This window comes from Gopherus flavomarginatus, chromosome 9, assembly GCF_025201925.1.
Source record: "Gopherus flavomarginatus isolate rGopFla2 chromosome 9, rGopFla2.mat.asm, whole genome shotgun sequence".
Lineage (NCBI taxonomy): Eukaryota > Metazoa > Chordata > Testudines > Testudinidae > Gopherus > Gopherus flavomarginatus.
The window spans coordinates 49,391,590-49,408,465 of NC_066625.1; the positions used below are offsets into that span (position 1 = coordinate 49,391,590).

General features: G+C 43.2%; 1 protein-coding gene across 3 annotated transcripts in view; it reads right to left on the bottom strand.

The window, feature by feature from the left end:
* The window catches only part of ARIH1 (ariadne RBR E3 ubiquitin protein ligase 1), a 134,967-nt gene that overhangs the window by 36,497 nt on the left and 81,594 nt on the right, over positions 1–16,876 (bottom strand). For 2 of the 3 annotated variants that reach the window (XM_050968269.1, XM_050968268.1), the window contains exons 4-7: positions 9,633–9,725; positions 9,232–9,287; positions 3,353–3,419; positions 1,305–1,411 (exon numbers count right to left, since the gene is read on the bottom strand). In XM_050968269.1, the coding sequence (XP_050824226.1) occupies positions 1,305–1,411; positions 3,353–3,419; positions 9,232–9,287; positions 9,633–9,725 (323 nt within the window). The remainder of the gene's footprint in view (positions 1–1,304; positions 1,412–3,352; positions 3,420–9,231; positions 9,288–9,632; positions 9,726–16,876) is intronic. The other variant, XM_050968270.1, reaches the window with a different exon arrangement.

Consider the following 16,876-nt stretch of genomic DNA (forward strand, 5'->3'; position numbering starts at 1 on the left):
TATCCCTCTGATAATCAGTTAAACTAGAATCCCATGCCTCCTGATGGGTGCATGAAACACTTTAGAGTTTTCCCAAAGGGGCCCGGCTACTAACATTAGATCTGAAATGGATTAGTTTTCCATCCAGAAGTAAAAGGCTGTTTTGTAAAATAAAACAGACATCTGGGCTCTTAATAAAAAGTATAATGTTGAACAGAAAACTTCATCTATGCACGGCCCTTCAAATGGCTAGAGGGGTATAAAAAAGGACCCCTTAGTTTATAGGGAGTTTCCATGTCGGTTTTAAAACTTTTTTCCCCAAAAGTGTTTCCTCTACTGAATAACATCATCTGTTTGAATGAGGTTAACTGCCCTAACAGTTTGCAGATTTCCATGTAACTCAGGTCTCAGGCAGTTCTTTCCCAGCTCATTTCAAGAGCATTTAAAAACTTGTTTGTTGGGTTTTGGTTACAGCTGTTGATTCTCCCATTGAATGTGGAAAGATGTAATTAGGGTTGAAAGCCCCTTTAAAAAGCACTTTATGCACAATATAAATAATAATTCCTTGCTGTAGGCGCCTCACATGAGGCACTTTCCCACTTGACAAACTGATTAATTCAGCCTTAACCTGCCTGTGAACATGAACTACCTTCACTTTAGATGGGATACCAATGTAGAGAGAGGATGACTGAATTTTCAAAGGCCACTGAGTGAGTAATGGTACTAACTTGATTCTCAGTCCTAGATTTTATCCACAAGATGACCCTACACTGTCAACATGTTAATTTTGCCATTTCTAAAATGAAATTCCAGGCATTTATCAATACATTTCCCAGCTTCAGCTTTTAATTTCATATATGCCCATCACCAAGTGCTCTCAGAATGATTTCTCAGAATGATTTGGTTAATGAGGGAACTGACTTAAGCATCTTCAGTTTGCTGAACATGACTCCTGTTCCCTTCATTAAGTGAATCAATTGAGGGAGAGAAGCCAAGAGATTTGGAATTGCACCAGAAATTTCTCTGAGAGAGAGATTTCTCCTTGTCAGCTGCTAGACATTTTCACTTGAAAAGACATTTTTATTTTCCAATTAGAAAGATGGGCAAGAACATTTTCAACTGAAGCAAAAGAAAGATGAACCACAAAACTAATCCTTGCTTTTAAAACCTCTCCCCTTCTTCCAAATGGTTACTAAGCTCTCCCTGCTCATATTGACACCTCTGGCACTTAAAACAATTTCTCAACAAGATATTTATATAGTACTTAACTCTTAACTTTTGAATGGTCCTGGAAGCTCTGAATTAATTCAGAGGAGTGTTCTTACCAAAACTGACGTCCACATTTGCAGCGAACAGGTTTAGCATCAGGATACTGAACTTTAACAACATGGTGGCAGTCTGGGGCAGGACACCATTTTAACAGTCGATTACACTAGAAAATAAAATGAGAAAACATGGCACGAAGAACTACCAGGAAAAGGACACTCAACCTAACAAATCTTCCTTCCCCCTTGTAACCCATTGTCCCAGTATCCTTTAACCTTAAGAGTCTTCAGGTATGTTTACGCTGCAATAAAAAAGCCGCAGCTGGCTGATCCCACCTGACTTGAGCACACGGGCTTGAGCTGCAGGGCTGTTTAACTGTAGTGTAGACTTCCAGGCTTGGGCTGCAGCCTGAACCCAAGCCAGCTGGCATGGGCATGGGCCAGCCATGGGTGTCTAGCTGCAATGTAGACATATCCTTCCTGTCTTAAATTCCTATCCGCAGTGGCCTCACGTCTGCTTATTCTACATGTTCACACTATCCCCACAGAACAAGTGACTGAATAAATCAGTCAATTACTTCACTGTTGAACCTTTTTTCTGAACAAGCAGTAGTGTGAACAGTTACTGCTGTCCCACTTTTATTTCCTGTATTCTGAACGCATCTACTAGGCTACCTGGAAGATACTTTCTTCATGAAGAAAGTGTAAAATGTTTAAGCTTTCCTTTGGGGAAGTATTGGTTCAACTAACGTAGAGCAGTTTGGCCCATCTCCCAACCTCTGTGCTGCAGTGACACCCTTTTAATGAAACACTGTCTACCTACAGCCATGTCCAGGAACTCACCTTTACAAGCCATACACATTCTCAATCCCTCTGGTAACACATCCCACTGCTTTGTTTGCATTTTTACTGCAGCCACCAATGGACTTCTAGGACTTCTTCTAACCATTATAAACCTTTGTGGATTGTAACAACCGTGCATCCCCAATGCTGCATTAGTGCAATGTCAAGAAGATCGATTTAAACAAGAGTCAAGAAGTTTATTGTTTGACTGCAACTTTAACTTTCCCAAGCTATTTCTGATTACTGAACAGGCTACTTACAGTATACCTGAATATTTGCAACACAGATGCAGTGAAGGAGTTAATACAATGAAAATTTCTCAACTTGCATCTTTTAAATCTTCGTTTCTGTATCTAGGTTTATTCATTTGTCAGTTATGGAGCCAGTAGTTAACAGAACACTGACATTTCATTCAAAGCAGTTATACATCATCATGTCTTAAAGACTGGCACTTGGGGTACCCTTTACACTTTAATGCTAGGTGTGTCCTGGTTTTGAGGCTGAAAAAAGCTTACCCAAATACAGTGATTACCACATTGGAAAGACAAGGACCATTAAATCCCTCTCAGGACTTATGTAACACCTACTGCATTTTGCCCATCTACTGTGACAGTAATTTTCTAAATTTCTAAGTAATGTTCCACTGTGTCTCCCTCTCACCCAGTACATATCTTTCTGGGTCATGTGTTTTCCTGGTATACTGTGTTAAATATTTTCCCCATAATTGCACATAGGCTAAATGGCTTATAAACACTTGCTGCACGAGCGCTACCTTGTTACAAACAATTAGATCATCTCCTGTACAGAAGTCTATAGCCATTAAACTTGGAAAGCTCTTCGTTTTCTGCTGACTTGGAGCATATTGCCATAAGAGTCAATGCAAACTCCGCCTTCAATGACAAATGCTTGCTCATTTTAAGAAAGCTTTAACATAGCAAAAGGAAAAATGTTGACAACTAGCTCTCACATGCATACATCCTCTCACAATTTAGAAATCTACATTGTCCCCTAGCACAAGAGAACCCACCTAATTAAAACAAAAGGGTGTTAACAATAAGCCTTTAGACTTAAACAGAAGCAAGCCCCCATCCCGCAACACCAACCACTGAGCCACAATGCAATCAAAAATGTGTTCAACACACCACTACAAATGGAAATAATCAAAGCTAGGTAACAAAGGGATCTCACTGTTTCTGTGTAGAAGAATAAAAAGATTAAAACAGAATGATTTCTTTCATTAAATAATTTCAAATAAAAAAACTCACCTCTACAAAACTATTAGTTATTAAATGCTGGTACTTTAATTTAACCTTTGAATCTGTGATCAGACGCCTATGGAAAGAAGAGAAATGCAGAAACATTCATTGTAGTAGAAAACTCATTTATTTACACAGTCAACAACTAAAGAGACAGTGTAAGAATGTGGTTGCTTTCCCATATGCTTGCAGTTACACAAACATGTATCAGGATCCACAGTCCGGGAACACTTACTTGTTTCCTACTTGTGCAGCACTACAACAACACAATACAAACACTTTGAACCTTACAACTTTCATTTCAGATTCTTAATACAGAAGCACAAATGAAAGTTGTACAGTTCAAACAAGACTGATTTGAGGAGTGTACCTGAATTTTCTAAGGCTTTCTTGAAGAGTCCAAGATGTACAGTAAACAATTTTGCTAATTTCTATTCATGTCAGATTTGCATGTTTCCTATAAACTGCTTTCAAAAGCTCCAGACAGCACTCGCTGCACTACTGACCAGCACCAGGTATGCCCAAATGTTATTTGGATTTCAACTGAATGTTAATGACCATCAGCTTAAACTTTAATGATATATTGCTGATACAGTCATATACAGAAAGGCAACAAGTTAAAGCTGCAAGATCAGCAAAATACATTGTCTTCTGGACAGCGGCAAAAGCAAATAAAATCTCACTAAGTTAATCATTTCAATTGTTTTAGGGGAGTTCGGGAGCACTTTCAGTTATATTTACTGATCCAATCTGCATGATTCTGGGTTTTATAATTATGTTGTATATGCTGAGTTTAGGACTGGTGCATTGTAAATAACAACATTAAATTATGCATTACTGGAAACACTTACACAAACAAGACTTTAGGACTGTCAATCCCAGTTAACTCAAGCAATTATTGCAAAACAAATTAACTAAATAACTTGAGCAAATATTTATAATCAAAAATATGAAATGACCACTGTATACCTGGTATTCTGTGTTGTAACTGAAATCAATATATTTGAAAATGTAGAAAAGCATCCAAAATATGTATAATACATTTAAGTCGGTATTCTATTATTGTTTAACAGTGCAATTAAAACTGCAATTGCAACTTTAAAAAAATCTCACAATTGCCTTTTTTTTTTAATAATTGTTTGACAGCCCTAAAGCCTTCATGTGTATAAGGCAGCACACTTATGACTGCTTGAGGACTATGAGTTTCCTTTTGAGTATTTAAAATCTCAACCTATGAAGTTGAAATGATTTACACTTTGCACAAGTTATTGTTAAAAACACTTTGTAATCACACACTGGAATAAATACTAAAAACTTTTACTACATACATGCACACTAATCTGTTTATATCCAGAGGGCCACTTAGAAGTAAATACTGAAACTAGTACACAGTAAGAAATACTATAGTACCAAGCTCTTATGTAGGACTTTTCATCCATAGATGTGTGTTCACTTCATGGTGTAATCAAATGAGCATTCACATATTCATATTAATAATAAAGATTGAAATGAACCTGCATTGAATCGTACAGCACTCCAGACTAACTCTAGCACATACAAGTATTGATAGATTTTGACCTAATGCAAAGCACAGAATGGTGCATACGCAGAATGGGATTTTCAAATTTGTAAGCATTTTTGAACTAAAATGTCTTCAAACATGTCAAAAACTTATCATTAAGGACCAAGTCCATAGCTAATTTACCAGTTTTTAAATGAAGCCATTTGTTATCTGAGAATACAATTAATTTTAATTTAATTCATAATATACATGTATGGAACTTTACTAAGAAGTACACCTCTGGGATGAGAATAGTAATGATAAATTTCAGCTCCAAATTTTCCAAAAGCTCCACGTAATCGAAGACAAAATTTAGGATGCAAGAGCTACCCCCAAATTAACTAGAATACAGCTAGTGTGGCACTAGAATCCCTTATATGTGCTGTTTACCAAACTAGGCAAATAAGCCACCTTCACAACTGCACCCTGCTCCTGTCTGTTGGATTTGAAAAAGTGTCACTTTAAAATGACAACTGCATTTCTATAGTGCCATTCACCGGAGGATCACAAATTCCCGTAAGGTGGTGGGAATTATTAAACAGATAAGGAAACTGAGGCAAACAGGGTAAGTGACTTGCCCAAGGTCATAAATCAATAGTCATTTGGAATAAAACCCATCTCTTTCCAATTCCCAGCCCCCATGCTCTAGCCAACTAGACATGCTTCCTTCTTCCTTCATTAACAAACTAAGGTACACATACAGACTGACCTCACTGAAGGAATCAAGCAGGAGAAGCAGCTGCTTGAAAATTTTTTACTCACTAACCTCTACTGGCAACAAAAGGACAGGAAATAAATGCTATATACTAGGGAAATGTTTTTACAACAGCTCCATTAAGCTTCACCTAAGTGGTCCTTTAACTTAAAAAATAAGGCACTAATGCTGGAGAACAGCACTTCTGTCTTGCTGCATCCTCCACTCTTTTACAGAGTTCCTCAACACTGTCCTTTCAATTTTGTCTGAACTTTCTTAGCACTAGACCAAATGGGAATGAGACATACTGTTGTACCATAAATGTCACCAGAAGTTGTAGAGAAGCTGAGAAGGAAGATTCTAGCCAGTTGCTACTGGACTGCAGAGGCTACGTGACAGCAGCAGCCATTTGGCACCAGTAATAAAGGCAGCTTGCTGTGCTTATTAATGAAAGCAACAACATGGCATGTAGGTTAAAGCAATTACCAGCAGCATTAGATAGGGTGAGGAAGGGATAGAACAGATTATCTTTAGCTGGTTTGAAGGTCTTGAACGATTTAAGATAACCTTCTTCCCCACAAGATCAATAGCTATAAAAGCCATAGGAAGCATAACTGACAAGAATATAGCTATACAGTGATGGATCTGGGAAAGAGTATCTTCACTGCTGAAACTGGCCTGTTCACAGGTAGAGCAGCTTAGAGATTCCACTGCTTCATAGGCTCGGGTAAGGTGGAACTGGGTCTATTATTTCTCTGCTTTAAGGGTGGTTTAAGAAGCCCTGAAAAAAGTGTTTTTTCTTTTAAATATGCCTTAAAAAAATGGAAGTAGAAATTCAGGTACTGTGTAGTCTGGAAGGCTAAGGCTGGAGAGCTAGAGAAAAGGTGACATCACATGAGCTAAGAATGAAAGTTTATAGGGAAGGGCTTTTTAGTCAGAATATTAAAAACAACTTGTTTGCAGTTGTTTAATTCCAATTACTTAATAGCTTGAAGCCTCTTAAAAGTTGAGCATCCTTCACACTTTCAGTTAAGGTGTTACGGCTCATATACCTCCGAAACGTTCCAGAGGTTCTTCTGCAAGATTAGGGAAGAATGGAAACAGGAATTTAAAATCGAAGCGCTTGTTCAGAGAAGAGTAATTCCTGGGTGGAACTTTAGAGAGATAGTTCCACCGCTGCAAGTTCCTAGTGTAGATACATGCCTCTGGGCAAGTCTCATTTTGCACTGTTGTAGTCTAAGCCACACTGGTGGGTAAGTTTGGATTCCCACTAATAGAAGACCCCTACAAAGAAAGTGTACTTAAAAAGGTGGCATCTAAAATACTACGCAAAAACTAAAATTAAGTCTCACTACAACACCACAATGTGCCTTGCTCCACCCCACACTGGCTCACATAAAAGGGTAATTGAATCTCATGACTCAGGGTGTAATTAATACAATTCCCTACAAAGGGGTCAGGAAGGCATCTAAAACTGCATTAGCTTTTTAAACGGCCATATCACATTGGCGGCTCATAGTCATCCTGTGATCAACCAATACTCAGAGGTCCTTCTCCTCTTCTGTTACTTCCAACTGATGTGTCCCCAGTTTATAACTAAAATTCTTGTTATTAATCCCTAAATGCATAATCTTGCACTTTTCACTATTAAATTTCATCCTATTACTATTACTCCAGTTTACAAGGTCATCCAGATCTTCCTGTATGATATCATGGCAATACCTCCCAGCTTTGTGTCATCCACAAACTTTCTTAGCACATTCCCACTTTTTGTGCCAAGGTCAGTAAGAAAAAGGTTAAATAAGATTGGTCCCAAAACTGATCCCTGAAGAACTCCACTAGGAACCTCCTTCCAGCCTGATAGTTCACCTTTCAGTACGACCCATTGTAGTCTCCCTTTTAACCAGTTCCTTATCCACCTTTCAATTTTCATATTGATCCTCATCTTTTCCAATTTAACTAATAAATTCCCCATGTGGAACCGTGTCAAATGCATTACTGAAATTGAGGTAAATTAGATCCACTGCGTTTCCTTTGTTTAAAAAATCTATTACCATCTCAAAGAAGGAGATCAGGTTGGTTTGGCATGATCTACCTTTTGCAAAACCATGTTGTATTTTGTCCCAATTACCATTGACCTCAATGTCCTTAACTACTTTCTCCTTCAAATTTTTTTCCAAGACTTACATACTACCAATGTCAAACTAACAGGCCTACAGTTGCTCGGATCACCTTTTTTCCCCTTTCTTAAAAATAGGAACTATGTTAGCAAATTCTCCAGTCGTACGGTACAACCCCTGAGTTTACTGATTCATTAAAAATTCTTGCTAATGAGCTTGCAATTTCATGTGCCACTTCCTTTAATATTCTTGGATGAAGACGATCTGGGCCCTCCGATTTTGTCCCATTAAGCTGTTTGAGTTTGGCTTCTACCTCGGATGTGGTGATATCTACCTCCATATTCTCATTCCCATTTGTCATCCTATCATTATCCCTAAGCTCCTCATTAGCCTTATTAAAGACTGAGGCAAAGTATTTATTTAGATATTGGGCTATGCCTAGATTATCCTTAACCTCCATTCCATCCTCAGTGTTTAGCGGTCCCACTTCTTTCTTTGTTTTCTTCTTATTTATATGGCTATAGAACCTTTTATTCTTGATTTTAATTCCCTTTGCAAGGTTTAACTATACATGGCTTTCAGCCTCTCTCACTTCATCCCTACATGTTCTGACTTCAGTAAGGTAGCTTTCCTTGCTAATTCCGCCCATCTTCCACTCCTCGTAGGCTCTGCTTTTTCTTAATCACCTCTCTGAGATGCTTGCTCATCCAGCTTGGTCTACAACTCCTGCCTGTGGTTTTTTTCCCCTTTCTTGGGATGCAGGCTTCCGACAGTTTCTGAAGCTTTGACTTGAAGTAATTCCAGGCCTCCTCCACCTTTAGATCCACAAATTCTTCAGTCCAATCCACTTCCCTAACTAATTTCCTTAATTCTTTAAAGTTAGCCCTTTTGAAATCAAAAACTCTAGCCCCAGATCTATTTTTGTTTATCCTTCCTTTTAGTTTGAACTGAATTAGCTCATGATCACTTGAACCAAGGTTGTCCCCTACAACCATTTCTTCTATGAGGTCCTCACTACTCACTAAAACCAAATCTAAAATGGCATCCCCTCTTGTTGGTTCTTCAACTACTTGGTGAAGGAATCCATCAGCGTTGGCCAAACGCATTACAAGAGTACTCTTCTGAAGCTTCAGGTATTTTTCACTGCCAAAGCAGAATACAGGACTTGATGGACCAGCATGTTGACCTGCCGTAGGAAGTTCTATATTCCTAGTCAGATGAGAGGAAACTAACAACTGTATAGGCAACTAACTGGGGTTTTGGTGATAGTGTGCAAGTGCATTTATTCTATTTGTAAGTTTAATAAGTATGGCAGAGATTCTCCCCTCTAGCACAGAGCTGAGAATCAGTACACCAACACAGTGCCTTGAACATCAATTTCTTTACACTTTAAGACTTTAAAGGAGCTTTAAATGAGCCATTTCATACACACAACATTTACTGGAGGGGAAAAATGGAAAATCATTAACAGAGGAAGGGTAACATGATGCCACCCTTCAACTGTGGTACTTACATAACTGTATTGTCGTCAACTAAGATATCACAGCCATGAGCAGGACATGAAATAGTCTGAAAAAGGAAAAATGGGTCAAGTAAGGTCTTGGAATGTTTTTTGTGCCCCTTTATCCTCATGAGGAACCCCACAGGATTTCATTGCAAACTGGCCATATTGGCTCAACAAAATCAGAACTCCATATACATACCTCCTTGAGCAGCATGACCATCAACCAGGGATGAGATGCTTAGACAGAGCCCATACAGTTCCCTATGAAACCCACATGCACTCTATAGATGAAGAATTCAACCTCCAAGCCTTGTTTATTCATTTTTGTTAGAAAAGACCCCTGCCTCCATCCCATCCTTCCCTTTTCCCCAACACAAGACCAGCACAAGTCACAGAGATCCAATATTTACCTGTCCCATGCCTTCCTCCATTATTTTGGTAGTTAAATATTCACTCCAGCACTGCATACAGAACTTATGTCCACACTCTAGGCCAGTAAAGTACTGCAACAATAAAGACATGTGACACTGTATCCATTCATCCTTCCTGGAGCTGTGCAGTTTCGCTTACTCATCTCTTACTTGCAGTACAGAATCTGACTGTTCCAACAATATCGTATTGTTTACCTTGCATCATCATCATACCACCACATTGTTACAGCAGCTTTAAATGTGCACTCAATGTAGCTGCAGTCTGCATCCCTAACAGCAGCAGGAAAAATGGAGATGTAGGATTTGCCCCTCCTTCCTCAAATACTTCTAAGTTGTCCTTCATTTTAGGTTATGTCTACATGGAACCGGGAGTAGACCTACTCACGCTAGCTCCTCTTGAGCTAACATGCTGAAAACAGTAGTGTACCCATGGTAGCGAAAGCAGCAGCACAAATTAGCCCGCATCGAGTATAAACCTGTCTGGACTCTAGAGGTATGTTCTTGAGGCAGCTAGACCATGCCTCCAGTGCTAATGCTACACAGCTACACTACTATTTTCAGCATGCTAGCTCAAGAGGAGCTAGCGTGAGTAGGTCTACTCAAGCTGGGAATCACACCAACACCTCTAGCTAGATGTAGCTTTTGACTCATGCACCTGGTATGAGACACCTTTTTTCCTATCTTTATTACTGTAAGTAAGGCAGCTCTTTCTGTCACGGAGGTCGTGGAAGTCATGGATTCTGTGAATTTGACGACCTCCATTACTTTTGCAGCAACAGTGGCTGGGGTGGCTGACCTCAGGGCCAGCTGCTCAGGTGCACCGGGGCCAGCCACACCGGCAGCTCTGGGAGAAGCCAGCCCCGGGGAGCGCCCAAGCAGTGGTCCCAGGAGCAGCCCTGGGGGTCAGCCACAATGGCCACTGCTCCAGCAGCCACAGGGAGCCCCCAAGCAGTGGTCTTGGGGGCAGCCTGGAGTCATCCGCACTAGCCACTGCTCAGGAGGCCCCGGGGAACATCTGAGCAGCAGTCCTTGGGGTAGCTGGCCCTGGGGAGGCCCCGAAGAGCAGTTTGGAGGCCTTGGAGCAACAAGTTGCCTGGGGGTAGTAGCCCCCGCAGCCAGTGCAGGAGTTAGTCACTGGCCCCCAGAGCTGCTAAGTTTTAGTCAGAGGTATTTATATAGAAGTAGTCAGGGACTGATCACAGGCCATGAATGTTTGTGTATTGCCCATGACTTACTAAAATACCCATGACTAAATCTTAGCCTTCACTAACAAATGCTGCATCAGGAACTATGGTTAGAGTTAAAAAGATACCCATGCGTTTTGTTTCCTGCACTCTCATCCCTCCACTTGGAGATCACGCTCAATCGCTCACAGTTCCAGAATGATTACCTACCACATTCTGCCCAAGGCAGCTAAGACACTGCCGAAGCAGGTAGAAGCAGCAAGGAAAAAAGAGGGAATAGGATGGGTTATAGGACTAACACTGAGTAACAGGAGTTTACAGCATTAGAGGTCTATGTGAACTGACGTATACAGTTAACTTTCAGAGTGGTAGCCATCTTAGTCTGTATTAGTAAAAACAACAAGGAGTCCTTGTGGCACCTTAGAGACTTAAATTTATTTGGGCAAAAGCTTTTGTGGGCTATAACCCACTTTATCAGATGCATGGAGTGAAAAAAGTTAACTTTGAGTATGTCAACTTGCTTGGTACTCTTTAGCCCCTTTGGAACCCAGATGTTCATCTGTTCAGAAGGCTGAAGAACCTATCGTTGGTAGCTTATTTCTAACCGAGATTTGATATGTTTATCATGCAGACAGTGACCCAGCAAGAACAACTTTGACTTTATGTGCATTATCCTCTACACAAAGTGTGCCAAAACACCTTCTGGGACTCAAGTGATTACGTAAAAAGAACAAGAGTACTTGTGGCACCTCAGAGACTAACAAATTTATCTGAGCATAAAGATAAATGTGGGCTACAGCCCACTACATCGGATGCATGGAGTGGAATATACAGTAGGAAGATATATATATATATATATATATATATACACATACACACACACACACACACGAAACAATGGGTGTTACAATACACACTGAAAGGAGAGTGATCAGTTAAGGTGAGCTATAATCAGCAGGAGAGAAAAAGAACTGTTTGTAGTGGTAATGAAAATGGCCATTTCCAGCAATTGACAAGGAGATGTAAGGAACTAGGGGGGCAGGGAAATAAACATGGGGAAACAGTTTTACTTTGTGTAAAGGCCCATCTACTCCCAGTCTTTATTCAAGCCTAATTTGATGGTGTCCAATCTGCACATTAATTCCAATTCAGCAGTCTCTCGCTGGAGTCTGGTTTTGAAGTTTTTTTGTTGTAATATTGCAACTTTTAGGTCTGTAATCGAGTGGCCAGGGAGACTGAAGTGTTCTCCAACTGGTTTTTGAATGTTATCATTCTTGATGTCTGATTTGTGTCCATTTATTCTTTTACGTAGAGATTGTCCGGTTTGGCCAATGTACATGGCAGAGGGGCATTGCTGGCACATGATGGCATATATCGGGGGGAGGGGGGGGGATAGGGGAGGGGACTCAAGCGCAATAAATAGGACTGCTAAAGAAGAGTAATTTTGAAGTGATGGTACTACATAAATGAGATTCAGACAGGACAATTATGTTTCAAATCACAGGGGGGGGTGGGAGGGGAAGAATCTCTCTTACTGCCACTGTGCAAGTTCTAATTGAACCCTCATTTTACATTCTGCCTGTAAAGCACCATACACTTGCATAAGGTTATACAGATAACAGGATGTCTCCTGGACAGCAGGATGATACAACAGCAGCAAGATTCTGTCAATTAAAAGACCTTCAACTTGGAAAAAAAAAAATCAATTTTTCAGAAAAAGTATTGTTACAAACAACATTCAAGATTACAAGTTTTATGTTTCTTTATTTTGGGCATCTGACACTGGAGTATAATTAGTTTATACTTCCTTCACTAGCATGACCACCTATTCAGGTACCGCTCCGGGGGGGTTGGGGGGGCACTCACCTACACACTCGTCTCAAGGCCCTGCTAGAGGGTCCCTTGGCCTCCACTAGAGCTGTCTAGATTAGTAGTTCTGCCTGGAGTCATTCTCAGGTCCACTCCTCCTTCCCCTCTACTAACCTAGACAGCTCAAGTGAAGGCCAAGGGACATCTACACAGGGCTTTGCCTCTAAGTGGAAGCTTCCTGTGGGAGAAGACCTTAATCTTCTGTCAGCACTCAGTTATCAATGATGCAGGCAGCTACAAGGCCATAATCTCCACATGGGAGAAGAACTGGTTCAGTTTTCAATTATTATTTGAACATCTCATTCAATACGACATCTGAGGCTCTGCAAACATTCCTGTGCTCAAACAGTACTCCCCTGGAGATGGAGCTTTAGTCAAATGGAAAGAGTTTTTGTTTGTTTGTTTTTGAGGTTTCGAGAAGTCTCTGGCACATTTGGGTGGAACTCTGGGAGACCACAGATTTGACGATTCCACTGATTTACTCCAGATCTATGGTTACCATGGCACAGAAGGCTGATCTGCATGGGGTGGGGGTTCACAGCCTAAAATTATCATTAACAAAGATATCCTTTAACTATCCTTATGGAAGCAACTATACCAAAGGAAACAACATCCCCAGAAAAGAGAAGAGATAAATGTGTGTCCTTAATGCAAGACTGATTTTGATGGCTTCCAGCAAGAAAGCTGAAATAGGGAACTATCATTGTCAGTCACTGCCTCCTCCCAAGCTGTACAGAACATCTGCTTCTCTATCTAGCCTTTACTTTGAGGAACTTCCCTTCTTGCCAGTCAGCTGCAGGCAAACTGAGAAGAAAGGACAGTTACCTGTTCCGTAACTGGCATTCTTCCAGATGTGTTGCTCATGTCTATTCCACAGTAGGTGTATGTGCTCATCACATGCACTAGTGCCAGAAGTTTTTCCCTCAGCAGTACCCGTAGGGGGGAGCACTGCTGAGCCCCCTGGAGTGGCGCCTCTATAGCACGCTATGGGGGAGCCACGTGCTCCCTCCACCCTCAGTTCCTTCTTGCTGGACCAACTCTGACAGAGGGCGGGATGTGGAATAGACATGAGCAACACAACTCGAAGAACGCTAGTTAGGGAACAGGTAACTGTCCTTTCTTCTTCAAGTGCTTGCTCATGTGTATTCCATAGTAGGTGATTGCAAGCTATGTCTGATGGAGGTGGATAGGAGTTTAAAGATTCCCTGGCTGAAGCACAGCCCTGCCAAAACCAGCATCATCTCTGGCGTGGGAGATGATCGCATAGTGCGATGTGAACATGTGTACTGAGGACCAGGTAGTGGCTCTACAGATGTCCTGGATAGGGACATGGACCACAAAGGCCGCCAACAAGGCCTGAGCCCTTGTTGAGTGAGCCTTTATGATAGGTGGTGCGGGAACCCCTGCTAGGTTGTAGCATGTGTGGATCCACGATGTAATCCACCAGGAAAGCCTCTGGGTGGAGATCGGTTGACCCTTCATGTGCTCGGCTGAAGCAACGAAGAGTTGTGAAGACCTGCGGAACAGCTTAAGTCTGATCCCGATAAAAAACTAGTGCTCTGTGCACATCCAGTGTATGGAGGTGACATTCCTTGTTAGAGGCATGAGGTTTGGGGCAGAGGATAGGCAGTAAGATGTCCTGTCCCATGTGAAAAGCAGAGAACAACTTAGGGAGGAATGCCGGGTGTGGGCGAAGCTGAACCTTGTCCTTGTGAAAGACTGTGTAAGGGGGGGTCGCAGGTCGGGGCCCTGAGCTCCAAGACCCGCCGGGCTGACGTGATGGCCACAAGGAAGGCTACCTTCTGTGAAAAGGTGAGACCATGAGCTTGTGGCCAGAGGTTCGAAAGAGGGCCCCATGAGGCGGGATAACACCAAATTTAGACCCCACTGATGGACAGGGGCAATAGCATGAGGAAAGGACCGGTCTAGCCCTTTGAGAGCCCGGCCATGGCATGGGAGAAAGCTGAGCAGCCCTGGATCGGCGGATGGAATGCCAACATAGCCGCCAGGTGCACCCTGATGGGGGGAAGGGGCCAGGCCTTGAGTTCTAAGGTGAATAAGGTACTCAAGGATAAGTTGGAGTGGGGCAGACATTGGGGAAGTATCCCACTCGCCCGCCCACCTGGAGAACCTGGACCACTTTGCCAGGTAGGCTCAGCGCATGGATGGCGTTCTACTCTCAAGGAGGACATGCCTGACCCTTTCCGAACACCTTCTCTCCTCCGCATCTAGCCATTGATCAGTCACACTGTCAAATGGAGGGTGGCCAGATTGGGGTGGAGGAAGTGGCCCTGGTCCTGGAAGAGTAGGTTCGGGCGGAGCAGCAACGGCTGCAGAGGGGCCACGAGCAACCCCAGGAGAGTCCCATACCAATGCTGCCGGGACCAAGCTGGGGTGATCAGGAGGACGCACGTCTTGTCCATTTTCACTTTCTCCAGGACCTTACCAATGAGGGGAAATGGGGAAAAGGCGTAGAGAAGTTGACCCGACCATGACAGGAGGAAGGCATCTGAGATCGCGTTCCTCTGCCCGGAACAGAACCTGTGGCAACAGCGGTTCTGTCAGGTTACAAACATGTCTACTTAGGGAGTGCCCCATGCTCGGAGTGCCCCATGCTCGGAAGAGCTGGTGAGTGACCTCCAAGTGGAGCGACCACTCGTGTCGGGAGGAGAAAACCATGCTCAAGCAATAGGCCTGTGCGTTGTTGATGCCTTGTAGGTCGAAAGCCTTCAGGGAGATGTCATGGGCTATACAGAACTCCCAGAGGCTGAAGGCTTCCAGGCAGAGGACCGAGGACCTTGTCCCGCCTTGCCTGTTGATGTAAAACATAGCAGTGATGTTGTCCATGAGTACTCTGACCACCTTGCCATGCAGCTGGGAGCTGAATGCCATACAGGCTAAGCTTATCACCCTGAGTTCCCTGACGTTTATGTGAAGGGACAGCTCTGTGGCTGACCACATCCCTTGGGTCTGTGAGTTCCCTATGTGGGCCCCCCAGCCCAGGTCCAATGCGTCAGACATGGGCTCAGGTCCTGGAAGGGAACTCCCTGGAGTATATTGGTCGGACAGGACCACCATTGTAGCGTGGCAATCACCCGTGCTGATACCGAGAGGACTTTGTCTAGTTTGTCCCGGGCTTGGGAGAACACTGAGGCCAACCAGAGTTGGAGGGGCCTCATCTAAAGCCTGGCGTGGCGGACCACATACACGCATGCTGCCACGTGGCCCTGGAGCCACAGGCATGGCCTGGCTGTGATGACGGGGAACTTTGTGACCGAGGCTATAAGCCCCTTCAGGGTCTGGAACCTGTCCAGGGGAAGGGAGGCTGTGGCCTTGGAGGCATCCAAGATAGCACCTATGAATTCTATGCGCTGCACCGGAACCAATGTCAACTTGGCCTCGTTTACTAGGAGGCCTAGGTTGGCACACGTAGCCAAGAGCAGGTCCATGTGGTTCTGCATCTGGGACCACAAGCTGCCCTTGAGCAGCCAGTCACTGAGGTAGGAGAATATCTGTACCCCTCGGCATCCGAGGTAGGCCACCACTACCGCCAAACACTTTGTGAATACCCTGGGCACGGTGGACAGGCCAAACAGGAGGACCGTAAATTGGTAGTGGTCCTGTCCCACTAGGAAATGCAGGAAGCGTCTGTGCCCCTCAAATATATGGATATGGAAGTACACATCCTGAAGGTCCAGGCTCGCATACCAATCACCAGGGTCCAGAGTGGGTATGATACATGACAGAGAGACCACGCGGAACCGGCATTTTGCCATGAACTGATTGAGGTCTTGCAGATCCAGGATGGGCCTGAGCCCCCCTTTCGCCTTGGGGATCAGGAAGTAATGAGAGAAAAACCCTTTTCCCCGGAACTCTCACAGAACCTTCTCCACAGCTCCCAAGCTGGGGAGCTGACCCACTTCCTGCTGTAGCAGGGATAAATGCGATGGATCCCCCTTGCCGTCCGAGGGGGGGGGTGTGGGAGGGCGGGGGTGAGAAATTGTAGCGTGTAACCCTGGGAAATGGTGTTGAGGACCCATCAGTCCGATGTTATCTGGGACCATTCCATAAGGAACGCACACAAGAGGTTTCTGAAGGTAAATTTTATTGGTAGGAAGGTCCTCTTGGGAGTCACTGGGGTACCCTCCTGCAGCCAGTCAAAACTGCCTC